General features: G+C 64.5%; 4 protein-coding genes across 4 annotated transcripts; all 4 read left to right on the top strand.

The window, feature by feature from the left end:
* The first annotated feature begins 1245 nt into the window (after nucleotides 1–1245).
* Nucleotides 1246–4811, top strand: TAGLN2 (transgelin 2). The gene is made up of 5 exons (XM_062016175.1): nucleotides 1246–1343; nucleotides 3225–3422; nucleotides 3499–3673; nucleotides 4139–4241; nucleotides 4321–4811. The coding sequence occupies exons 2-5, from the start codon at nucleotides 3243–3245 to the stop codon at nucleotides 4460–4462; spliced, it is 600 nt and encodes a 199-aa protein (XP_061872159.1). The 5' UTR covers nucleotides 1246–1343; nucleotides 3225–3242; the 3' UTR covers nucleotides 4463–4811.
* A 536-nt stretch (nucleotides 4812–5347) lies between these two features.
* On the top strand, nucleotides 5348–13389 carry CFAP45 (cilia and flagella associated protein 45). Its single transcript, XM_062016326.1, has 11 exons — nucleotides 5348–5432; nucleotides 8089–8222; nucleotides 10183–10324; nucleotides 10861–11031; nucleotides 11188–11366; nucleotides 11568–11697; nucleotides 11961–12107; nucleotides 12188–12301; nucleotides 12511–12704; nucleotides 12870–13094; nucleotides 13282–13389. Exons 1-11 carry the CDS (start codon nucleotides 5412–5414, stop codon nucleotides 13337–13339), a joined length of 1515 nt encoding a protein of 504 aa, XP_061872310.1. The 5' UTR covers nucleotides 5348–5411; the 3' UTR covers nucleotides 13340–13389.
* A 2890-nt stretch (nucleotides 13390–16279) lies between these two features.
* VSIG8 (V-set and immunoglobulin domain containing 8) lies at nucleotides 16280–18756 on the top strand. Its single transcript, XM_062016396.1, has 7 exons — nucleotides 16280–16328; nucleotides 16776–16951; nucleotides 17287–17488; nucleotides 17579–17743; nucleotides 18067–18189; nucleotides 18328–18463; nucleotides 18585–18756. Exons 1-7 carry the CDS (start codon nucleotides 16280–16282, stop codon nucleotides 18754–18756), a joined length of 1023 nt encoding a protein of 340 aa, XP_061872380.1.
* Nucleotides 18757–19768: 1012 nt separating this feature from the next.
* Nucleotides 19769–22885, top strand: CFAP126 (cilia and flagella associated protein 126). The gene is made up of 7 exons (XM_062016052.1): nucleotides 19769–19841; nucleotides 20032–20228; nucleotides 20834–20896; nucleotides 21295–21375; nucleotides 21492–21668; nucleotides 22285–22621; nucleotides 22755–22885. The coding sequence occupies exons 1-7, from the start codon at nucleotides 19769–19771 to the stop codon at nucleotides 22832–22834; spliced, it is 1008 nt and encodes a 335-aa protein (XP_061872036.1). The 3' UTR covers nucleotides 22835–22885.
* The last annotated feature ends 159 nt before the right edge of the window (nucleotides 22886–23044 follow it).

A 23044-nucleotide genomic window follows, 5' to 3' on the forward strand; every position in this document is an offset into this window, starting at 1 on the left:
ATTTGCCCCCTGTGTCATCCCACTCCGGTGCTCTGTCAGCCTGCTTCTGTGTCACCCTTAAAGCTGTTGCCCTGTGCCCCTGTCACCTCTAACCCTGTTCCCATCTGTGCACCTCTCTGTCACCTCCCAAACTTGTCCCCTTTACATCATCCCTGACCCCTGGATCACTCCTGTTCTCTGGACCCTGTGCTGCCCCCCAGCCCTGCTCCTTTCATATGTGTGTCCCCAGCGGTGCACTTAGGTCACCAGAGCCATGGGAAACTCCCCTGCAAGTCTCTGGGGGACACCTGCAACCCAGAGGTAGGGGTGCAGGAGACAACACACCAACCCAGCATGTGTCACCCGTGAGGGCAGGGGAGGCACTGGCCCTGGGGGCCAATGGGGGAACGACAGTGGAAGGCTGGTCCCTGCCATCGCGGTGTCCTCACAACTGGTCTCCAGAAGATAGTGGCACTTTGGACTGGCAGAGGAGAGTGGGTGCTGAGCCCAGGATGGACTTTGGGTGCTGAGGGGTGGGTGGGGTGCAGGGAGGCCGGGGCTGTGGCCCTGGCACCCGTTCCAGAGGCGGCCAGTGGCTTCGGGCCGAGGTTTTGTTTGTTGTTTTGGTCGCGTTTCCCATGGAGATGGGACTTGTGCAAGCGCCATTGTCCCTCCCTGTGCTGCTGGGGACACAGCAAGCACTGGGGCTGCGAGGTCTGTGTGGAGCCTGCAGCAGCTGAGCTGGCACCATGGTCATGCCCTGGTAGCCCCCCACAGCACCCTGCCACGACCCTGGCACTCACCGTGTCCCCTTCCACCGGACTGTGGCTCGTACTACCCCAGCTGGGCTCATCTCAGCCTTGTCACCCACTGCCACCACGCCAGGCTCTGCCTCCACCGTGCACACCGCAGCCCCCACCTTCCCCTGCCACAACAGCCACTCTGTCCCCACCAAACCCTTGATGTTCCTCGAATACGAGGGCTGGCCCGTCCCTCCCTCTGCCACCGCAGTCACCACCTCTTCACCTTGCCTGTCACAGCCACCGTGTCCTCGCCACAGCCACCCCTGGTGTGCCCCTACTTGTCCTGCCGCCAACCCACCCCCCCGGCGGCCGTGTCCCCCCCCTGCCGTCACGACCCCACGATGCCCCCCGTGCCCGGGCCGCCGCGGTGTCCCCCCGGGCGGGGCGGGGCGGGGCTGCCCGGGGCGCGGTGGCGACGCGGCCCCGGCCCCGGCCCGACGGACCCGCCCCGGGAGCGGGCGGTACCGGGCCGCCCCCGGCCGCGCTGACATCAGCCGTGAAAAGGGCGCGGGCGGCGGCATCTGCCACTGCCGCACGGGGACCGCGGGATCAGCGCCGCAGGTACGGAGCGGGGCGCGGGCAGCGGGTACCGGGCACCGGGCGGCAGGTGGGGACGGGGACCCGGGTACGGCGATGGAGATGGGGACCGGGACGGGACCGGGACGGGACCCCCCCCCCCCCTCGCTGTACCGTAAAATGGCCGGGGCCACGGTGCCCACGGGGGTCCGCCGCGGGACCAGCCCCTCGGGCTGCCGCCCCGCCCCGCCGGGTAACGGCTCCGGCAGCGCCGGGCGCCGCGCCCGCGGAGCCGCCGGGACACGCGGCCGCGCCCGGGAAGCGGGACCGGGGTGCGGCTTCCGGCCCGGGGGCGCGTCCGGCCCGCAGCGGCGGCCCCTCGGAGCCTGTGCCGGGGCTGCGGGGTCGTCAGAGCCCCTGTGTCCTCCGTGGGCGCCGTGTCACGGCCTGGCCGCAGCCGGTCCCCTTCCCGGACCCCGGGGTGGTCACCTCCTCGCCGGCCGCGGGTGCTCCAGGGCGGTTGTGTCCCAGCCGGGAGCCTATGGGGACCCCAAGGTTGCTGTGCCTTGGGTATAGTCCCCTCCCTGCCGCTCCCGGGGTGTGTCTGGGGTCCCCTTCCTGCTGGTGCTGGCCTGTGGCATTCCTAGGGTGACTTGGTCCCCTCCCTGCTGCCCCCGGGGGCTGTTACGGGCTCGCTGGGATGGTTGTGCCGGGCTGAGCTGGGTGCACCCCCCTCCCACATCATCCATGGGGTTCCCAGCGCTGCAGTGGAGCAGCTGGGCTGGATCCGGCCCTCCCCTCCCGCCTGGGCAAGCCCCAGCTGTCGGGAAATAAGCCCTGTCTGCACTGATTTCAGCTCCTCTTTGTTTCCCAACCGGCTTGGCCCCTGGCCGGGCACTCCCGCGCTCCAGGGACACCAGCTCCCTCCCTCTGGGGGCTGCCCGCGCTCCAGCGCTCCACTCGGCAGCCCCGCGGTGGTCGGTGGCTTTTGGGGGATGCCCGGCTGGCCCCAGGCGATCTGTGGTTGCTTCTCAGAGCAGCCTCACTGCTGCCACCGGCTTCCCCCTTCCCTGAGGGCTTGGGGTTGATCTTCCTCCCGTCTCAATGAGCCCGAGGGGCTCATCCCCTGCGTGCTGCTGGTGACAGGAGCCCTGAGCCCGAAGCCAGGCAGGTGACGGGGTTGAGCTCTGTCCCCAGGCAGCCCTGCACGCCCACCAGGTGGGTAGAACGGGTCCAGACCCACCCCTGCTAGGCCTTGGAGCGCTTGAGCTGCATGGGCAGGGCAGCACTGGGCCCTTTGTGTTCCCTTATGGGCACCTTGCACAACCTCCATCCTTCCCAGCATGGGTGGCACCAGCTCCGGTAGCACCTTGGCAAGAGCAGTGCCCAGCTATGGGGCCTTCCAGGTCCAGCTGCCCTGCCAGGGTGGGGGGTACTGCCATCAGCAGTCCTGGGCCCCGTGCTCCCGAGCCAGTCCCGGATCTGGCACCCAGCCCGAGCAAATGGGTGAGTTCTGCAAACAAGCTGCGACCGGCAGCGAGCGCCTGCCAAGTCCACATGTGCTTGGCAAGGACGAGCCGTGGGGACAGGGATGCTTGGGGCAGGGGGTCCAGCACTGAGGGGCCACAGAGGTACCCACTCTGCCCAGGGCCACGTTGCTCCATTGCCCTTGGGTGGGCACGGACCCAAACACCCGCTCCTGGCCAGCTGGGCAGGAAGCTGGCAGGGCAGGGCAGAGCCCGGGCAGCGCCTGGCACAGGCGATAAGGTTCCGTGCCGGACGTCTGGGCAGGATGGGGTTCTGCCACACTGCTGGGGAGCAACTACTGTGCCTGCTTGTCACCAAGGGGCTCCACCATGCCACATCCATCCCATGCTGGATGCCCCAGTCCCACCAGAGCCACTGATGGGGGTGTGATCTCTGCAGACCATCCCCGCTGTCAGCATGGCAAACCGGGGACCATCGTACGGCCTCAGCCGGGAGGTGCAGCAGAAGATCGACCGGCAGTACGACCCTGAGCTGGAGCAAATCCTGGTGCGGTGGATCCTGGCGCAGTGCGGTGGGGACGTGGCGCAGCCGGCGACTGGCAGAGACGGCTTCCAGCAGTGGCTGAAGGATGGCACCGTGAGTACCCCTGAGCCCGACCCGGGTGGGAGGCAGCTGCGCCACGCCGCCTGAGCCCCGTCTCCTTCTTGGCCAGGTGCTGTGCCGGCTCATCAACAGCCTGCACCCAAGGGGCCAGGGGCCGGTGGCCAAGATCCAGGCTTCTGCCATGGCCTTCAAGCAGATGGAGCAGATCTCCCAGTTCTTGCAGGCGGCCGAGCGCTACGGCATCGCCGCCACCGACATCTTCCAGACCGTTGACCTCTGGGAAGGTAAAAGGCTGGGGAGTCACGGGGAATGGGGATGGGGACAGGGAATGGGAATGGGGATGGGGACAGAGTTGGGGAATGGGGATGGGGTTGGCGAATGGGGACGGGGTTGGGGAATGAGGATGGGGACAGGGTTGGGGATGGGGATGGGGTTGGGGAATGGGGATGGGGACGGGGTTGGGGATGGGGATGGGGACGGGGTTGGGGAATGAGGATGGGGACAGAGTTGGCGAATGGGGATGGGGACGGGGTTGGGGATGGGGATGGGGACGGGGTTGGGGAATGAGGATGGGGACAGAGTTGGCGAATGGGGATGGGGACGGGGTTGGGGAATGGGGATGGGGTTGGGGAATGAGGATGGGGACGGGGTTGGGGAATGGGGATGGGGATGGGGAATGAGGATGGGGACAGAGTTGGGGAATGGGGATGGGGTTGGGGATGGGGCTGAGCCTGCCTGGGGCCTTGCAGGGAAGAACATGGCATGCGTGCAGAGGACCCTGATGAACCTGGGCAGCCTGGCCGTGGCCAAGGGCGACGGACTCTTTGTAGGAGATCCCAACTGGTTCCCCAAGTAAGTGGCGGGTGCCGTGGGTAGGATGTACCGGGCTGTGGGGGTCCCACAGGGGCACTGACACCCACCGTACCCGCAGGAAGTCGCAGGAGAACCGGCGCGTCTTCTCCGAAGACAAGCTGAAGGAAGGCCAGAGCGTCATCGGGCTGCAGATGGGCACCAACCGCGGTGCGTCTCAGGCCGGCATGACGGGCTACGGCATGCCCCGCCAGATCCTCTGAGCGCCCGCGCCGCCCCCGGCCGCCCCCGACACAGCCCCCCTCGGGCCGTGCTTGCGAGACACCTCCGGGGCCGGCCCCTAAACTGCCTTAAGACCCACCCCCTGCTGACCAGCCGGCGTCCCCCAGCCCGGGCGCCTGCTCCCCTGCCAGTATTTCCAGGACCAAAGTCTTTTTTTTATTGTTATTGTGTCGCTGGGTGCAGGCGGGGGGCTGCCGTCCGGCGCCCCCCAGCATCAGCGCCTGCACCTCCACAGTGCCTTGGGGGCTGCGTTGCCCCCCCCCAGCCCCGCTGCTGTGCTGCGGGGGGACATCCCCCTCCCACCTCAATAAACGTCTCTTCTTCTTTCCAGGTCTGGGTGGTTTTGGGGGCCGCGTGTGAGGGGAAACCCCAGGATGGAGCGGGGGACGCGGCGTGGGGGGCGGGCGGGTCCCGGGCTGGGGGTGCGGGGACCCCACTTGTCCCGCGTGTCGGCGGAGGGGCGGGACGAGACCCGAAGGGGCGGGAGCAAAAGCGAGTGGGGCGGGGAAACGGCGAGTGTGCGGGACGGGGGCTGCTGGCTGCGGGGGCTGCGGGGGGACACACACCACGACACCACCCCGCGCTCCCCGCCATCCCCCGCCCAGCCCCGCGCCGCCGCAGCTCCGCCCCGCAGCCAACCCGAGCGCGCCGCCGTTGCCGCGGAGCCGGGGGCGGTGCGGGGCGGTGCGGGGCGGTGCGTTGCCGCGGCGACGGGCGGCGGTCGCGGAGCGCGGCGGGATGGTGAGCGCGGTCTGTCCCGGCAGCGGGCCCGCTCCCTCCGCCCCGCTTGCCCCGGGGTCTCCTCCCCAGCCTCCCCCCGGCTCTGCCGCAGCCCCTTCAGCGCTGCCCCCTCCGCAGCCCGCCAGCCGTGCCCCCCGCCAGCCCCGCAGCCGGTACCGCAGGAGAGTCCGCAGCACCGCGGTGGATGAGATGCTGTCTAGGGAGAGCCGGGTAAGGGAGCCACGGTCCCGGGGGTGCACCACGGGCTGCCCGACCCCCTGCAGCTGGTAGGGCCGGGGGCATCGGAGCCAGCTGCATCCCGCCTGGGGCATCGTGGTGCTGCCCGGGGCTCAGCCCGGCGCCCGCGGGCACGGGATCTCCCAGTGCCCCAGCCCCTCGCATCTCTTCTGCTGGGCTCATCACACCCTGGGCACGCCCGACTTGCTTGCCGGAGGCTCTTTTCCAGCGTATCGCTCACATGATCGCTGTTTTCCACCCCTCCCGGGCGAGCGACAGTCACACTTGCCACCAGCCCAGCCCCGGCTCTGATGCCTCTGTGTGCTCTGTTCCTTGCCCCGCTGCAGGAACCCAACTTCCAGTTCTTTCCAAGGGGGCACAAAATCCACCACGGCCACCAGACCAGGGGCTGTGATTCCTCTCTCCTTGATGTCACTTTTCACGGGGTAATTAGTTAATTAGTGAGACAAAGGAGGCTCGGGAGGTGAGACAGCTTGGTCAAGAAGAGCAACTGTCATTAGGGTTACAAGGATCTGTACATTAGACCAGATACTTCATGTGGCATGTAGAGAGCGTCCTTGGAGCAGAGAATGGAAGCTTCTAGAGCAGTTTGTTGCCAACATAGTTAGACTTTCATGTTTAGACTTTCATCAGGGAGCTACAAAATCAGTTCCCTTGGAGACGAGGCAGAATTGCTGCAGGTCTGACCTCCTGGCCGGATGCCCTGGCCATTGAGAGAGGAGATAAACAGAGAGCAGCAGCTCTTTCCCCTCCAGTCTTGTAAGGAAAAGGGTTGTTTCCTCTGCTGTCATCCATCAGCTGTCCCCAGCTCCTACAGGAGAGCCCAGGGGAGAGCTGCAGCCTCTGTCACTGGATGATGGCATATTCCAGCAAAGGGTGATGTTTTGGATGTCCTACCCAGCTGCTTCTTCCCCCACCTCCTTTATCAGCTCTTGCCGTGGCAGGTTGGACTTATGGCTCTCCCCACCCTTTGTGTCACCTTTGACACAGCTCAAGGTACAAGGGCCAGGCTGGATGCCACTGGAGTTTGGCCTGTCTCACACGTGCCATCCCTTTGGCTGATAAACCACCGTGGGTGTCCCTGTGGGGCTGCGGCAGGCAGACGGCTGCCACCAGGAGCGTGCTGCACTCGAGGCACTTGCTCCTCCTGGGTGGGGGGAGGTGGGCATGTGTGTGGCTGTTATTTCCTTTCCTGGGTTTTATCACTCGAAACAAATCTGTCTGAAGAGACTTGCCAAAACCCTTTGGCTCCTCAGAGGAGAGGAAGGAAGCGTGTAATGAAGGTTACCTTCGCTCCCAACTGGAGGCTGTGTGGACCGTTTGCCTCGTGGGATGGGAGGTTGGGAGCGCTCCCAGCAAGTGACCTGCTTCAGAGCTGCTGGGTCCATGTGCCTTGGATGTGCTGCGAGCTGAGGAGCCCCAGGCAGGTTTATGATGTGTTATCTCAGCAGCCTTCCAGGCAGTTAGATAAAAAACATCCTAAAGCTTAATTGAATTCCCTGACATTAATCCAGGTCTGGTCCAAGGCATTCTGCTGGCTTTAGGGACAACGTGAGGGCTGGTGGCAGTGAATAATGCTGTTATCTTTGTTTGCATGGGTGTTTCAGTGCCAAACCCTTTAATTCAACAGCTTGCAGCTTGGGGACCACAGTGCCTGGGAAGCTGCTCCAGTTGTCTGCCGTGCTGGGCTGTGGGAGAGCCTGTGGTGCCATCAGACCCATAAAATGGAAATAGTACCAGCAGCAGGGTCCCCAGGGAACTGCCCAGTGCCTGGCTGCCTGCAGGGTTTGCTCCAGCAGTCACTTAGGATTTTAAAGCTGAACTAGTAAATAGAAGTCCAAGAGAAACCACACATCTGTGTGTACCTTAGATTAGCCCTTGTGGTTCTCTGACCCAGGCGAGGATTTCACTGGGACACCTGCACCATGGTTGGGTTTGGAAAGCCAAAGCTGCCCTGCCAGGTCAGAGACCCTCGTGTGCTCCCAGCATCCTGCCCCTACTGGACACTCAGCACCCACCCTGCCCAAGGGGAGCAGAGCAGGGTCCCTGAGTCACCCCACAACCCGGTGACACTTCACTAGGTGGCAGCCTCGGCTCAGGCAAAGGGACCAGCACCAGTCCAGACTGTACTGGGAGAACTGGTTTCTGCCCAGTGTTGTCTGATGGTTGATCACCTTGCAAGGCCAGACCTCAAGCTGTGTCCACTCACCTCTCCCCAGGAGCCCTGCTGCCAACTCCCAGTGAGTTTGAGTCAGTCTGTTTTGGTTTCTACCCAGTCTGTGGGTCTCAGCTGGACAGAGGTGCCGGTGGCCACAGGGAGCAGATCACAGGGCAGCTGCTATCAGCTCGAGGTAGCCAAGATGATGTAGTGAGCCTGGTGCTTTAGGGGTATTTTTGGTTCTTCCCATGTACTTACCAGACCTTTGGATCTGGGGTGCAAAGGCAACACATCCCACACATCCCTGTGCCCACACATCCCTGGTCTTGGTGGTGCGAGAGGGTGTTTGTCAGAGCTCAGGGCAACATGTGTCCTCTTGTACCCAAAGTTCTGTGCCCAGGAGCCGGGGGCAGTGAGCTGGGCACAGCCTGATGGCAGGAAAACTGGAGTAAGCGCTGTCCTTCCTTGCAGAGCCTGCAGCAGTCACGGTTCAGCAGCCCCATCACGATCCTTCGGGATGTGCAGACAGCAAAAGTATCTCCCGCAGGTGGGCACAAGCCCAAGACCACCCGTGTCATCACCAAGGACTTCATCCGTGACCTCGTGTAAGTCTGTGCCCGTGGGGCAGCTCTGAGGAGCTGTGGGGGTCTGGTGTGTCTGTCACAGCCCTGTGTCAGTGCCTTTGCTGCTGTGTCTCAGGGGAGGTGGGACGGGCAGCAGCCTGGCTTGGGCGGCCGTGAGGCTGATGAGCACCGAGCACTGACCATGTTACCCCGGCACTGACTCATCGTAAGAACCAGTAAAAAGCAACATAAAACCTTCTCAGCACCCAGAAAAGCTCCTCCTAGGGTGAACAGCCCCCCAGAGTGGCTCCTGTCCCCTGTCCCATACCAATGCTGCCTGCCATGCCCCCGTAGCAAGCTGCCCCATCACCTGCAGCCCCTGCACACCCACAGCTGTGTGTTTCTCGACACGGATGTTTTATAAGCAAGGCTGAACTGCAAGAGCCCTGGCCCTAATTACTATGCCTCATTAAAAGCCTGCAGCACACAGACAAGAATAGGGCCATTATCCCAGCCAGCACCAATTTAGCCTCATTTTGACCTCCCTAAATTTTCCTTGTCGTTGGGCACAGGGTTCATCTTTGCTTCCTGTTTTGAACCTCTGAGCCACGCTCTTACACCCTGTAAAACGTGACACCCATCCCGTGGATGGTTTGGGTTTAGGTTTTGTGGAGAGTGAAACTGCTCAAGGTCACTGGTTTGGGCTCCCAAGACTGGCACCTGGTTTTATACTCTTATGTTGGTATTTGGCCCTTCTGCCAAGGCTGAGCCCATTGTACAGGTGTTCCTTATTGCCACAGCTCCAGCTGAAGCTGATGGAAACTGTTTGTGCTGGTTGAGTTCCTGAAAATCAGGCCCTAGACATCCCAGCTGGTCACCCAAACACTGGGACGACTAAAGCTGTATCATTACATTTATTAGTGCCGTTGTGACCATTAGCCATTCTTTAAAGCGTCCTGGAATCCGATGCTGTGATGCAGCTCTCGAGTGATCATTATGCAGGTATCTGTTCATATTCACAAGGGTGGATGAAAGGTGACACACAATAATAATGAGTAAATTCTTAGTCCTGAGCATCTTCAAAGTGCTCTGTGCATTTGGCTAATACACGCTCCCACATCACGGGCGTCACCATGGTACCTGAGTAATACAGAGAGTAATTAACTCCTTACAGCTCCTCTGGAAAACAGCCCCGTGTTATTATCCACATTTTTACAAGTGGGGAAATGGGGGCACCGAGAGCTTTGGTGATTTCCTCTAAACCACAGCATGAGTCATGGGCAGAGTTCGTGGCCCTGCAGTGTCCTGGGAGGGAAACCTGCCCATGCTGGGAGGGGAGAGGATGCTCGGTGTTGGGGCAGCACTGTTTCCTCATCTCATGCCAGGTGGCTTCCCAGGGCAGCAGAGCCAAAGCTGAGCTGTGCTGGGCAGGTCTGAAGCCTGAGCAAGCTGAGTGTCATTAAACAGAGTGAAAAGGCAGCTTCTGCTCCACAGCATCTCCACGTGGAACGGAGGTTTGGATCTGGCACACAGGAGCAGTGACAGTGGGGGCAGGCATTAGCAGTGTCCCCCCCACTGCAAAAGGGGTGAGGACAGGGCTCAGAATTTTCCCAAATGTGAGCTGGGAAAGTCAAGTTGGGCTGAAATGCTTTCAGCATTTTTATGGGGGCTGACTAGGGCCAGGCTGAATGTTTTGGGGTTTTCCCAGGAGGCCCCTGGCCACCCCACCAAGCACCCTGTCCTCTGTGCTTCACAGCATGCTGCTGCTTTCACTGCACTTTCTGGTTTTTCCTCCCCACCACCTGGAGAGTCGAGTCCCCACGGCTCAGGCGCTTCCTGCATTGCTCTGCGGTGACTCCTGGTCGTGGAGCCACTCTGGCTGCCCCTGGTGTGGGTCCCACAGCCAGGCAGGGAGCTCAGCAGGGCAGGGAATGGAGGCAACTGCCAGAGACTCTGTGCCACTGATGACTCTCTCTCTGTGCCCCTCTCCTGGTACCACCAGCATCCCTGCAGAGAAGCCAGCAGCAGCTCTCATTATGGGTCGGGAGGATTTCCAGCGCATCAAAGAAGCAGCTCAAGTCCTGACCAAGGAGGAACGTGAGGCCAAGCTGGCAGCCCTCAAAGCACAGAAGGAAGTCACTCTTGTAGGCATTTCCTCCCTTGCCTCTTTTTTCCTTGCCTGCTGAGAGGTCTCAGGCTGTGAATGTACCCAGGTAGAAGCACCTCATGGGTCAGAGACACCAGCTGGGCCTGTCTCCAGCTACAGGAGAGGCAGCACTGCTGTGTGTCTTGAGCATCCTCTGATCCCCAGCCCAAAAAGGGCTGTGCAGAATCCCTGGGTTTGCCCAGGCCATGGGTGGGGAAGGAATCTCACATCCAGCAGTCCCATGCTGGTTGCTCCCCTGGGCTGCAGTGACCATGGAGGCTGCAGTGAAGCCTCTGTGCTGCATTTCTGCCACCTTGCAAAGGGAGTGGGGTGTCTTAGCATGGATATGGGAAGGGGCTACCCAGCCCCTGTGCCAGGAGCAGCCTGCCGTGCCCCTCAGCTCTGTGCCACAGCAGGGTTGGGGGGGAACGTGCCCCCTGAGCTGGGCTGTTCTGCAGCAGCCGGGTGGGCTCAGCCTCTCAGGGCTGCCCCGGGAGGGTGTCCGGCTTTCGGCAGCCCTGCCTGTCCCCTCAGGAGGCCGTGAGCGAGCGCAGGAATGCAGCCAAGCAAAAGGCCCTGGAGCAGCAGCAGAGGGGGAAGCTGAGCCAGCTGGAGGAGGAGGCGCAGGAGCAAGCAGAGGCCCTGCTGCAGCGGGCCAGGAGGATGCGCTTGGAGCAGGAGGAGGAGATGAAGGAGTTCAGAGAGGTGGGTGCAGGGGCTGCCTGGCATCAGCTGGCCCCTGCCTGAGCTGCCTGCTCCCAGGGCCTTCCTCTCCTGCCCTTTTCTCCCCTTCCATCCCTGTGCCTGGCCCTGCTGCCGCTGCGGAGTCTGGCTCAGAGACCAGCCCTGTTGTCCCCACAGCTCATCCTGGGCGCCAAGTGCCACGTGATCCGTGATGCCCAGATCCTGGAGAAGCGGCTCATCGCAAAAGAGCTGCAGGAAGAGGAGAATCGCCTGGCCAGGATGATGGAGCTGGAGAGGAAAAGGGCTGAGGAGAAGCAGGAGGAGCTGGAGTGCAGGAGGAAGCAGGAGCTGATCAGGTTTGCAAAAGGGTCCCTGTTCCCCACAGAGGCATCTGTCCTCGTGCCAGCCCTTGTGCCAGGGCTGGGCTAAGCTCTGGCTGCTGGCTTCACCTGGGGCTGCACGAGGCAGCAGCCCCGCTGCCTGATGGAGCACAAGGGGTTTCTGCCTCTGGGAGTGGGATGGAGCTGGAGGGATCCCTTCTGCTCTCTTCTCTCCAGAGGGAGACAGGAGCTCCTGAGGCAGATGGAGCAGAACGAGGAGGAGCGTGCTCTGAGAGCTGTGCAACAGGACCAGGAGGCTCAGGAGCTGCGGGAGCACCTGGAGCAGCTGAAGATGGAGGAGCAGAAGGTGTGATGGGGGACCTGCTGGGCAGCAGCGGGGCTACAGCTGGGTTTTTACCTTGGTGAAAGGGTAACCCTGTGCTGAGCAAGTCAAACTCAGTCTGTGGAGACAACAGCCATCAGAATTAAAGCTCTGGTCTCCTGGGAAAGTTGAGGCATCCTCAGAAAGTGAGCACTTGCTGCTGGCCCCTCAGGAAAGCCCCCGGGGAGAGGGGAGGAAGCGCTGCAGCACTTGCCCTGTCGCCCTTAGACCCTCTGTGCCATTTTCAGGACTTGGAGCGGAGACGGGAGCAACAGAAGAAAACCCAAGCTGAGATTAAACGCATCAATGACGAGAACCAGAGGCGCAGGGAGGAGCAACAGGAGCAGGAGAGGCTGGCAGAGCAGCAGGTGCTGGAGTACCAGCGGCAGAAAATGGTAAGAGGCCTGAGCGTGGGTGTCTCTGGGGTAGGTTCATCAGGCTGTGGGGATCCACCACAAGGCTCTGCCCCACACAGGAGCAGGAGGCCAAGCTGGAAGCCGAGCAGGAGAGAATCCGTCGGGAGAAGGAGATGGAGGTTGCACGCTTGAGAGCCACGCAGGAGAGGGCCCGGGACCAGCGGGCAGAGCAGGTGAGCAACTCGCTGCCAAGCACATGCCACGTGCTCACGCCACCTTCCCCATCACCACCCAGGGGGCAGCTCCCTGCACCGGGCGTCTCTCCTGGGGACCGCGGGCGCGGAGCCGGGGCGAGGCAGAGCCCGGCTGCAGCGGTGGCAGAGCTGGCCCCCGCGGGAAGCCCTCGCCGCCCCCTCCGGCGTCACCGCGGTGCCCCGGGCAGGACGCGCTGAGGGCCAAGCGCAGCCAGGAGGCCGCCGAGCGCGAGTGGCGGCGCAAGGAGCGGGAGGCGGCGCGGAGAGAGGCCGAGCGGCAGCGGGAGCTGGAGCGGAGCCGCCGCGAGCAGATGGCGCAGCGCGAGCACGAGGCGGCCGTGCAGCTGCAGCGGGACCGGCAGGACTTCCAGAGGAGCCTCAGGTGAGAGGGACCCTGCCTGGACCCAGAGGGCTGAAGGACGGGTGATGCCGCGGCATGGGGGCTGCTGGGGGAGCTCCCGGTAAGAACCAGCCATGGTGGGGGCTGCGGTGCCGGCTGAGGGGGTGCAGACAGGTCACTCGCCCCTCTCTGTCCCCCGTCCCGCAGGGCCCTGCAGGAGCAGCTGCAGAAGGAGGAGGCCGAGGCGGCACGGAGGGCAGAGCAGCGGCTCGCCCACGCCAGCGCCGTCCGGCGCCAGATGCAGGAGCGGCAGCAGCGGCTGGCGCGGGAGCGGGCGGCCGCCTTCGAGGAGAGCCGGCGGCTGCAGGAGGAGGCCCAGCAGCGCAGCCTGGGCATCGCCCAACTCAAGCAGCAGCTGCTGCAGGAGCTCAGGTGAGGGGCTGCCGGCGCCCGCTCGCTCCCCTGCCTGTCCCTCGGGCCTTCCTGGCTTCCCACCATCTCCTGAGCCGCCTCACAGCTCCCGTGGCGTCCTCATCGGCCAGGCTGGGCTCCAGGGCCACGCTCCTGCAGCTCGGTGCCGCTGCAGCACGGGCTGCCTGACCCTTTCTTTCCTCTGCAGAGCCTCTGGCATCCCTGAGAAGTTTTGTGCCCAGCTGGAGCGGAGGGCCCGGAGCTGAGCAAGGGCAGCCCTTGGCCAGGGCCCACCAGGAGCAGAGCTTTACCCATGATTTATGGGGTTCCATCTTCTTAGGACGAGTTTTCTATGATGAACAGAGATGCTTATGGAGCAGACGGTGTCTTTCATCCTTTTGCTTTAGATTTGTGGGCCAGGAGCTGTCCTTGGGGGCCAAAGGCTCATTGTCCAGCCTCCCCCCATCCTGGGGCAGAAGTTATCCCTTGGCCATGTCCCCACGTCCTCTGGGATGGCCCAGGAGAGGGGTCAGGAGCATCCCCAGGCCCCCAGCACAGTTCTGTGTCACCACTGAAGCGGGGCTGGCTCGGGTAGGGTCCCCATGAGCCAGTCAGGCTCTTCACACACACACACAGCCCTGGCTGCCCACAGCTGCGTCAGCCCTTGCAGTGTCACCTTCTCACCCAGGTGTCACCTCCAGGCCCTGTGGCAGTGGCCTTCTTCAGGGGCAAAGCTGAGAGACCAGAGCATGATGCAAACATTTAAATCCATTTGGGTAGGGACTGGCACCTTCAGAGGGCTGGATCCCATAGGAGTGGCTCTGATTAATTGTCAGAGCAGCTGAAAAATAAGGAGACCCAGCAAAGGAGAGACTGCCCAGGGCAGGGGGAATGGCTCACTGAACTCTGCTATGAGCCCTGAGCCTCCTCCAGGCTGAGTGAATTGGGAGAATGACACACTGCAGCCTCTTGTTATCCTGTCCCAGTCTGTTCTCCAGCTGCTCTGTGTCCCCACGGTGTGAGGGACAGGAGCAGTGCAGGGCTGCAGCATCCCTGAGAAGTGTCAGGGGCTCTGCCTCCTCAGACCTGGCCCCAAGCAATCCCCTGTGGCCACCGAGCTCTCTGGGACCCCTGGGCTGTGGCACCAGTGCTCAACTGACAAAGCAGCGTTGGTGCTCTGTGCCAGGTTTGTCTGTCCATCCCTGGTCTGCAGTGGCCACATGCTGCCCGTGTCACCCGGTGCCTGCCTCAGCCAGATGGTCACAGCCACCTTCCAGACCAGGCTCAGCCCAGAGGGTTCCAAAGCCACGATGACCACCAGCAGGTGGGAGCTGGGGCAGGGAGACTTCCCCACCCTTCCTGCACAAGCCCGGGCTCCCTGCACCAAGGAATGCAGGAGTCACCGGCCGGGCAGCCAGCGCCTGGCCAGCCAGGAGCCCCGAGCCGTGGTGAGCCACAGCCCCGTCACGGCAGGACAGAGCAGCCCTGGCAGGCGGCAGCGCTCGGGCACGGTGCTGCCAGGGCCAAGCCGTGCCCAGGGCCCCGAGAGCACAGGCGCGGCGAAGCACGTGCCAGGCTGAGCCCCGGCTCCCGGCACGGGGCTGGGAAGGGTTAACTAGCAGCAGTGAGCTCAGCTTGAGGCCAGTAAATGGAGCAGCTCTTGGCCCCGGGGAGTGTTTGGGACAGGCTGGGTGGTGCTGCGGAGCCGGCCTGGGCAGTCGTGGTCTGGAAAGTACCAACACACCGAGCTGTGCCCCAGGGCAGTGCACGGGTGAGCCAGACATGGGGCCTGACCCACGGCTCCAGAGCAGCCCAGGGTGGGGGCTCAGCCCCTCTGAGGGATGTGGGCAGGGAGAGTGCCCGTGGCTGGGGCTGCCTGTGGGGCTGAGCCTCCCCTGCATGGTCCCCAGCCCCTCCTGACGAGCATCCCTGTCCCACCTCCTCCATCCATTCATGATCAAGACCCGCCTGGACATGTTCCTATGCGACCTGATCTAGGTGAACCTGCTTCTGCAGGGGGGTTGGACTGGATGATCTCTAAAGGTCCCTTTAGAGATGATCTCTAGATGATCTCTAAAGGTCCTTTCCAACCTCTACCATTCTATGAGCATCCTTGGCCCAATTCCTCCATCCGGGGTTGAGCATCCTCATCTCAGCTGCTCCATCTGCAGCTGAGCATCCCTATCCCAAACACCCCCACCCACTGACGAGCATCCCTGTCCCAGCTGCTCCTTCCACAGCTAGGCATCCCTGTCTCCAACATTTCCACTCACAGCCAAGCATCCCTATCTCAGATCATCCATCCCCATCCCAGCCCTGCCCTCAGATCCCAACAGGTTGCAGCCCCTCTCTTCCTGTCCCAGCCCCTCTCTTCCATCCCTGTCCCAGCCTCGTCCAGCTGTGCTGCTTGTCCCCTCTGCAATGCTGAGCATGGCCCAGGGTGTGCTGCTGCTGCTGCCATGCCACCATGTTTCCTGCAGAGACCCATGGCCTGCAGCTCCAGTCAGGTCTCCACGCTGTATTTCAGCAATGCCACCAGAACCACCGTGGGCTTGGTGGGTGTCCCAGTCCCCACATGGCTGCAGCATCCCCATGCCCACTCGCTGAGGGGGCAGGACTGGAGGAGGGATCTGCAGGAGCTTAAGCCCATGGTCAAACCACACCTTTAAGCTCTTACAATTGCTCCAAGTTCTGCACCAAGACCAAAACCCTTCTGAGATCTGCATGGGGCCAAGCTGGCACTACCCTGCAGCCGTGGTGCTTGGCCATGCTTGGGCTGCTTTCACAGGGTCTCAAGCAGCCTTTTCTCGCCATCCACACTCATCCAACCAGTGCCTCCATCCAAGTACCACCCACAGGGAACGATGGGGTCCATGCCCCCCCTCATCTCCTCCTCCCTGCCCTGTTGCTGTGAGTGCCCCAGCGTGTGCTGGTGCCCCTTGTCCAAACCATCTTCAGTGGCCCCCAGCCTGGGTCCGGCTGGATGAGAGCCCATAGTGATGCTTAATTACTGGGTAGGGAGTGGAGTAGGGCGGCATCGCTCACGCACAGCTTGGAGCCACTCAGTCATCCCAAAGGCATCCGCCCCACAGGGAGGAGCGCCCCAGCCCAGCATGTAAAAGCAGCCCCGCACGGCCGGTTCCCTCGTCGCCTCGGAGCCTCCTCTGCTCCCACTCCTCCTCAGCACCCGGCACGGCTGCAGCGTCATGGCAGGGCACGGCGTCAGCCTGCTCCTGCTCCTGGGTCTCATGCCAGGTAGGAGCTGATGGATCTCTGCACTTGGATCTGCTCCTGCAGTTATACCACCAAGGATGGAGGGGTCTCTGCCCAGCCACAGGGTACCTCAAGGTGCTGGATGCACCCCATGGTCAGCAGAGCACCTGCAGCTGGGGATGGTCCTGCCCCAAACAGCCACCCGTGTTGGCCAGAGACGGGAGACTGGCATTGAGCTCGTCTTGTCCCTTTGTCCTCAATGTGGCTTCACAGGACGTGGACAGTACCAGCCCTGATGGGTGTTCAGCCCCAGGAGGACACCCAGAGTCTGCGGGTGCCTGACGCTGGCAGGCGGATCCCTGTCCCGTTTCTGTTCCCTGTGGGTTGGGTGCTGCAGGATGCGGGGTTGGGGTGCTGTGGGTGTCAGGCACAGGGTCGGGGTGCTCCCGTGCTCCCCGGCTGATGCGATGGGTGCTGTTCTCTCCCCAGCTCTCCTCCTGGCCGTCAGGATCAACGGCAAGGGCCGGGAGGTGCTGTACCTGGCCAAGGGCGACTCAGTGAAGCTGGGCTGCCCCTACGTCCTCGAGCCTGAAGACAACGGTCCCCAGGGCTTGGGCATTGAGTGGATCCAGATCACGCCTGAGCGGACCAGCCCAGAGAACGTGGTGAGTGTAATTTGCCCCAGCAGCTGCCACCCCACCACGCAGGAAGGTCAGGCAGAGCAGGGATGGACCAGACGGGGCCCAGCTGAGCAGGCAGAGCCAGACAGGACAGGCAAAGTCTGTCCAGACATTGAAAGATGAGGCAGCTCTTGGAAGGACCAGACAAAGCCCAGCAAAGCAGGCAGGACTGGCAAGGTCTGACAGGGCAGCAAAAGATCCAGGAAGGGCAGCCAGAGCCAGGCAGGCACTGGGCAGTGCATCTCTCTCCCCACCTGGCAGCCCTGCATCCCCCTACTTGCACCAGCCTTGTCTAAGTCTCTGCTTCCCCTCCTGCCCAGTTCCTGTCCTACCACGACCACCACGTCAACTATGGCAGTGGCTCAGGGCTGCAGGACCGAGTGGCCTTTGTGCAGAACGACCCCAGCCAGTACGACGCCTCCATCCGCCTGGCCGACCTGCAGGTCTCCGACACTGGCACCTACCAGTGCCGGGTGAAGAAGAACACTGTGGCCGTGCACGAGGTCATCGTCACCGTGCAAGGTGAGCCCCCCGTCCCTCCAGTACCCTCGTGCCCCCCTCCTCAGGTGGCCCCCCGTGACCCTGGAGGTGACACTGTGCCTCTCCCCACAGAGAAGCCAGCCACCCCACAGTGCTGGACCGAAGGGGAGCTGATAGAGGGGAGCAGCATCCTGCTGCGGTGCTACAGCCGGGGAGGCACCTCCCCACTTGCCTACCAGTGGGCCAAGCTGGCTGATGGCTATGGCAGGGGACATCTGCCCTCCGGCACCATCCAAGGTGGGTACTGGCAGGGCTGAGCCCACCCAGGGCCCTTCCCTGGGGGGCTCAGCTGGCTTTGGGGATGCTCAGGGGGCAGAGGGGGAGGCAGAGCGGTCCCTGCCTGCGAGTGCAAGTGTTGGTGGGCGCCTGTAGCTGTGTGCACCAGGTACACGGGTGTGTGTGTGCACCGACCCACGGCTGTGTCTGTGTGTGCCCCGTCCTTGTGCTCCCACGGCCACGAGCTCCCACGTGTGTACTCCCACGTCCCCGTGCACCCGAGGTGCGGGTGCTGGTGCGGGTGCGGCCGTGGGGCTGACGGGGGCCGTCTCTCCCTGCTGCAGGACGTGCTCCCGGCGACCTGTTGATCCGCAGCCTGTCGGAGGTGCACGCTGGCATCTACCAGTGCCGCGTCACCAACCGCGTGGGCTACTCCGTGTGCCAGGTGAACCTCAGCCCCGCGCAAAGTAAGTTCCAGTACGGGGGGGACGGCGCGGGCAGGGTGCTGCCGGGGGATGGATCTACGTTCCAGGATGCTACCGGGGGAGTGGTGAGCAATGGGCAGGCGGCGGGAAGGCAGTTGATAGACTCTGGTCGTGCGGCAGGAGGACGGCAGGCAGGCATCATCGTGGGCTCCATCCTGGGCTCCCTCCTGCTGCTCAGCCTGCTGGGGCTCCTCATCTGGGCGCTGATCTGCCGTTACCGCCGCAAGGAGTGTCAGCGCGCCTGCAGCGACTGCAGGTGAGGGGCGCGGGATGCGCACGGGGGCGGCAGGCAGCGGCGGGCGCCACTGGGTGCCGCTGGGTGCCAGCAGGCACCGCGGGGCGCTGACAGGGCTGCCGGGACTCCCCTCTGCCCGCAGGAGCAGCACAGGCGGCACCATGACCCGCACCTGCAACGTCTGCGCCCACCACAGCTACTCGCCCCACGGCATCAGCTACATGCAGTGCCAGCACAGCGACGGTGACGAGCGGGCGGCCGCCCTCATGTGCAACGAGGGCATCCGGCACCAGGTCACCTGCCCCGCGCTGTAACGCCCGCCCGGCCCCGCGCCCGCCCCCGATTCGGCTCCACGGGGGGAGCGACCGCGAGCCCAGACCCGGCAGCACCGGGACCCGGCGCCAGGCGCCTCAGCGCTGCGCTGCCGGGGCTCGCCGTGCAAATTGAAGTCAGGAATCCAGCTCCCTCCTCCTCCTCCTCCCGCAACCAGCCCCAGCTTCCACCAAACTCCTTTTGGGTTCATCGGTCTGTTTTGTTGGTTTTGTTTTTTTGGCCCTGTTTTTGTATGTTCCCCCCGCCACAGCCCGGCGCTCGGGGCAGCTCCCGGCCCCGCTCCCGGCCCCGCTCCCGGAGGCATCATCCCTCGCTAGCGCAGCAATATTTATTTCTCTCCAGCCCGTCCCCTCGGTGTCGAGCGGGGACGGGACGGCCCCGAATCGCCCAAACCGGCTGCCAGGCAGCCTCCCGCCTCCGGCCCAGCGCCGCCGCCGGCGCCCCCGCATTGGCTTCAGCAATTGGGTGTTATTTGAGACGAGACGCCACTGGCACCTGGATTTGCAGTTTTGGAACAAGGAAAAACAATGAAAAGAAATAAACTAAAGTCAATTCAGCGCTGCCCTGTCATGATTCACCCCCCGGGGAGGAGGCGGCTGCCTGCCCCGCATGCGGGAAGGTCCCGAGGAGTCAGCAGCAGCGATTCACCGGGGCGGCGGAGGCCGGTGGGTGCCGGGACGGGTCCGGTAACGCCACGGCGGAGGCCGGTGGGTGCCGGGACGGGTCCGGTAACGCCACGGCGGAGGCCGGTGGATGCCGGGACGGGTCCCGTAACGCCACGGCGGAGGCCGGTGGGTGCCGGGACGGGTCCGGTAACGCCACGGCGGAGGCCGGTGGGTGCCGGGACGGGTCCGGTAACGCCACGGCGGAGGCAGAGCGCCCGGCACGCTCCGGCCGCGCCCGCCCCGGCGCCTCGGCTGCGGATGCTGCTGACACACACAAGCCCGCAGCGCCCATGGGTGCTCTCTGGGGCTGCTGCCAGGGCACGCGGCCATGCGGCTGCCCCACGCCGTCTGGGACGCCAGGCGAGCCGGGACGTGTCAGGAGCCGTTGCCCGCGGGCTGCCGTGAGGCCTGGCGGGGGACAGGGCTGGGACGGAGGCAGCCCCCAAACTGCGCCCAGCCCCGGGATGCCCAGACTCCGGTCCGGACCCCGGCGCAGTGCTGCCGTCGGGCCGCTGCCCGGCCTGGCTCTCGCCCTCAGGCTGACCCCGACGGGAACCGCCGCCCTGGCCCCGCGCTCCGTGCTCCCCCCAGCCCGGGTCCCCGCGCCGACCCCCCGCTCCGGCCCGTCGGTCACCGGCCCCGGCCCCGGGACCCGCCCTCGCGGTTGGCGATGGCGTCACGGCCCCGCCCCGCCGGCAGCGCCCGTTGCGGCCGCCAGGGGGCGCGCGGCCACGCGTGCGGTTACCGGGAGACGGCGAATGGCGGCGGCGCCTTACGGAGCGGGGCAGGTACCGGAGCGGGAGCGGGAACGGGAACGGGAGCGGGAACGGGAGCGGGAACGGGACAGGTACCGGAACGGGAGCGGGAGCGGGAGCGGGAGCGGGAACGGGAACGGGAGCGGGAACGGGAACGGGAGCGGGGCAGGTACCGGAGCGGGAGCGGGAACGGGAACGGGAGCGGGAGCGGGAGCGGGAACGGGAACGGGAGCGGGAACGGGAACGGGAGCGGGGCAGGTACCGGAGCGGGAGCGGGAACGGGAACGGGAGCGGGAGCGGGAGCGGGAGCGGGAACGGGAACGGGAGCGGGAACGGGAACGGGAGCGGGGCAGGTACCGGAGCGGGAGCGGGAACGGGAACGGGAGCGGGAGCGGGAACGGGAACGGGAACGGGAGCGGGGCAGGTACCGGAGCGGGAACGGGAACGGGAGCGGGAACGGGAGCGGGAGCGGGGCAGGTACCGGAGCGGGAACGGGAACGGGAATGGGAGCGGGAGCGGGAACGGGAGCGGGGCAGGTACCGGGGGCAGGTACTGGGAGTGGGGCAGGTACCGGGGGCAGGTACCGGGAGCACGGCAGGCTCAGGCCCCGGCTCTCGCCAGCATCGCTCTCCCCACAGTATGAGGACGCCTTCAGCCCTCACCGGCTGCAGAACTGGAGCGTGCCCCGGACGGGCCGTCAGGTACCTGCTGACCGGGACCCCTGGAACTCCCTCAGCCCAGGCTCAGACCCTCAGGACCCCTTCCAGCCCCAGCCTGGAGCCCCCCAGGACCCTGACGCCTCAGCCTGGATCCCTGGGGACCCCCTTCAGCCCTGGACCAGACCCCCAAGACCCCTGTAGCCCTGGCCTGGGACTCTCGGGACCTCCCTCAGCCCTGAACCAGACACTCAGGACCCCCTGGGACCCCTCTCAGCCCTACTCTGGGACCCACCTAGCCCAGCCCAGCCCTCTGTGAGCCCCCAGGACCCCCTCAGCACCAGCCTGCGCCCCTCTGAGACCCTCCAGCCCTGGACCAGACCTGCCCCCAGCCTCAGCCTGGGTCCTGGGACCCCTGGCCACACACCCCCCCTGCTCCCCAGCGCCCCTCGCTGCGGGTCGGCTCCACACTGATCATCGCGGATGACCGGGGGCACCTGCTCCCCACCGTGCCCCGCTCCCAGGTGAGACAGATCTGGGGTAGTGGAGGAGGGGGCTCCCACCCTGCAGCTAGCACTGGGGCTCCCTGAGGGCCCAACACACTTGCCAGGCCCTGCTCCATTCCCCCTCTTCCTCCCAGGCTTCCCCATGGGGCACGTTTGTGGGGACCTGGGACATGCCACCACGGATTCCCCCGGCCCGGCTGGACCTGAGCTCCCGCTCGGCCGCTGCTGCCGCCCGTCTGGTTGCCTGGATCCACCAACCCAGCGCCCTGACCCACGCCTGCAACGGCCTCCGGACGGAGGTCACCGGGAAGGTACGTGCCACCCTCTGGGCTCCATCTCCCAGGGCAGCTTTGGGGGCTGGCACGAGTCATGGTGGTCTCCAGGCTGCAGGAGGCAAATGTGAGGTGGTTTCCAGGGTTGGGGATGACCCATGAGCTGATTTCAGGGGTGTTTCGTGCAATGAGGCAGCACCCAGTGCTCGAGCCGCCGTCTCCTCTTGCTCTCAGGATGGGGCTGTCTCTGCTTCACCCCAAATGTGGGCTCGCCTGCCCTGCTGGCAGGGAGCTCAGGCAGCCACTGTGCCGGCAGGAGGAGCTCACAAGCCACTGCTCTCCTAGAGAAAAGCACCTAGCAGCTGCTCCGACTTGGACGGGTTCCCACAGCCCCCAGCACCCTTTTTCCACTCCCTGCTTCTCCCTGGGGGCTGCAGCCGCGGCGCCTCATCCCCGGGCAGAACAGCCTCTGCCCCACGTGCTGCAGGAGCCCAGCATGGAGCCCAGCTCCTCAGCAAACGCCTCCTCAGCAGCAGGGGCCAGCCCAGACCCCCCTGCCACAGCACTTCTGTCCAATCAATTCGCCCTCCTTTCTCCTGCCATCCCCCTGTCCCCACCTTTGCACCCTGAGGATAGCTCCTGTCTCCCCACACAGCCCCCAGAGCCTCAGTTGGACATGCAAACGGCCAAGGAGCCTTCCTGGAGGAGCAGTGGGGTGTCCAGCCACAGCTTCCCACCCTTTGGGGCACCGCTGGAGGAGCCACCCAGCCCTGGAGCAGCCACAGCACCACTCCCCAGTGAGCCAGGCTGCCAGGGGGTCCAGCTGAAGGCAGACACAGCCCCGGGGTCCCCAGCTGCACACCAGCCCTGCTCCCAGCCAGCCATGCTCCAGAGACAAACCCCACGCAGCCCCCTGCCTGCTGCAGCAGCCGAGCTCCCAGCCTCCATCCACCCTGCTGCAAGGGAGGCCACTCCTCAGCAGGGCTCAGCAGGTGGGTCACAGAGGAGGTGCCACGGGCCTGAGAGCCAAGTGGCCATCTCACAGCGGCTCTGAGCCACCTTTGCTCTCCTCCTCTCCCTCCCCAGCTGCTCCCAGCCTCTCTCACAAACCATCCACCCGTTCAGCCACACACACCAACAGAAAACACCTTCCTACCCTAAGGGTGAGGCTGGGGAACGTGTCACAGGAGCCCCAGGGAGGCTGACACCGGGGCAGCAGCACACAGCCCGAGCTCGTGTTTTCAGGTTTAAAGACAATAAATGGCCACGTTCGGTTTCTCTCACCCCAGGCAGGGGGAGCTGTGTGACTCTGCTCGGGGCTCCAGCGCTGCCCTGCCGGGGCTGTGTCCCCGTGCTCATCCCCATCAGCGCTGGGGATGTGAGAGCAGCTGCAGCACCGTGGGCTGCCTTGTCTC

Source organism: Colius striatus, chromosome 29 (assembly GCF_028858725.1).
Source record: "Colius striatus isolate bColStr4 chromosome 29, bColStr4.1.hap1, whole genome shotgun sequence".
Classification (NCBI taxonomy): domain Eukaryota; kingdom Metazoa; phylum Chordata; class Aves; order Coliiformes; family Coliidae; genus Colius; species Colius striatus.

Bases quoted from the DNA above. Each gene is read 5' to 3' on its own strand.
- CFAP45 (XM_062016326.1), top strand. From the start codon at position 5,412: ATGCTGTCTAGGGAGAGCCGG. The intron at 11,032-11,187 runs GTGGGTGCAGGG...TTGTCCCCACAG, and splicing joins AGATGAAGGAGTTCAGAGAG to CTCATCCTGGGCGCCAAGTG. The intron at 11,367-11,567 runs GTTTGCAAAAGG...TCTTCTCTCCAG, and splicing joins AGGAAGCAGGAGCTGATCAG to AGGGAGACAGGAGCTCCTGA.
- VSIG8 (XM_062016396.1), top strand. From the start codon at position 16,280: ATGGCAGGGCACGGCGTCAGCCTGCTCCTGCTCCTGGGTCTCATGCCA. The intron at 16,329-16,775 runs GTAGGAGCTGAT...TTCTCTCCCCAG, and splicing joins GCTCCTGGGTCTCATGCCAG to CTCTCCTCCTGGCCGTCAGG. The intron at 17,744-18,066 runs GTGGGTACTGGC...TCCCTGCTGCAG, and splicing joins GCCCTCCGGCACCATCCAAG to GACGTGCTCCCGGCGACCTG.
- TAGLN2 (XM_062016175.1), top strand. From the start codon at position 3,243: ATGGCAAACCGGGGACCATCGTACGGCCTCAGCCGGGAGGTGCAGCAG. The intron at 3,674-4,138 runs GTAAAAGGCTGG...GGGGCCTTGCAG, and splicing joins GACCGTTGACCTCTGGGAAG to GGAAGAACATGGCATGCGTG. The intron at 4,242-4,320 runs GTAAGTGGCGGG...CCGTACCCGCAG, and splicing joins GATCCCAACTGGTTCCCCAA to GAAGTCGCAGGAGAACCGGC.
- CFAP126 (XM_062016052.1), top strand. From the start codon at position 19,769: ATGCGGCTGCCCCACGCCGTCTGGGACGCCAGGCGAGCCGGGACGTGT. The intron at 19,842-20,031 runs GTGAGGCCTGGC...TGCTCCCCCCAG, and splicing joins GCCGTTGCCCGCGGGCTGCC to CCCGGGTCCCCGCGCCGACC. The intron at 20,897-21,294 runs GTACCTGCTGAC...CCTGCTCCCCAG, and splicing joins TGCCCCGGACGGGCCGTCAG to CGCCCCTCGCTGCGGGTCGG.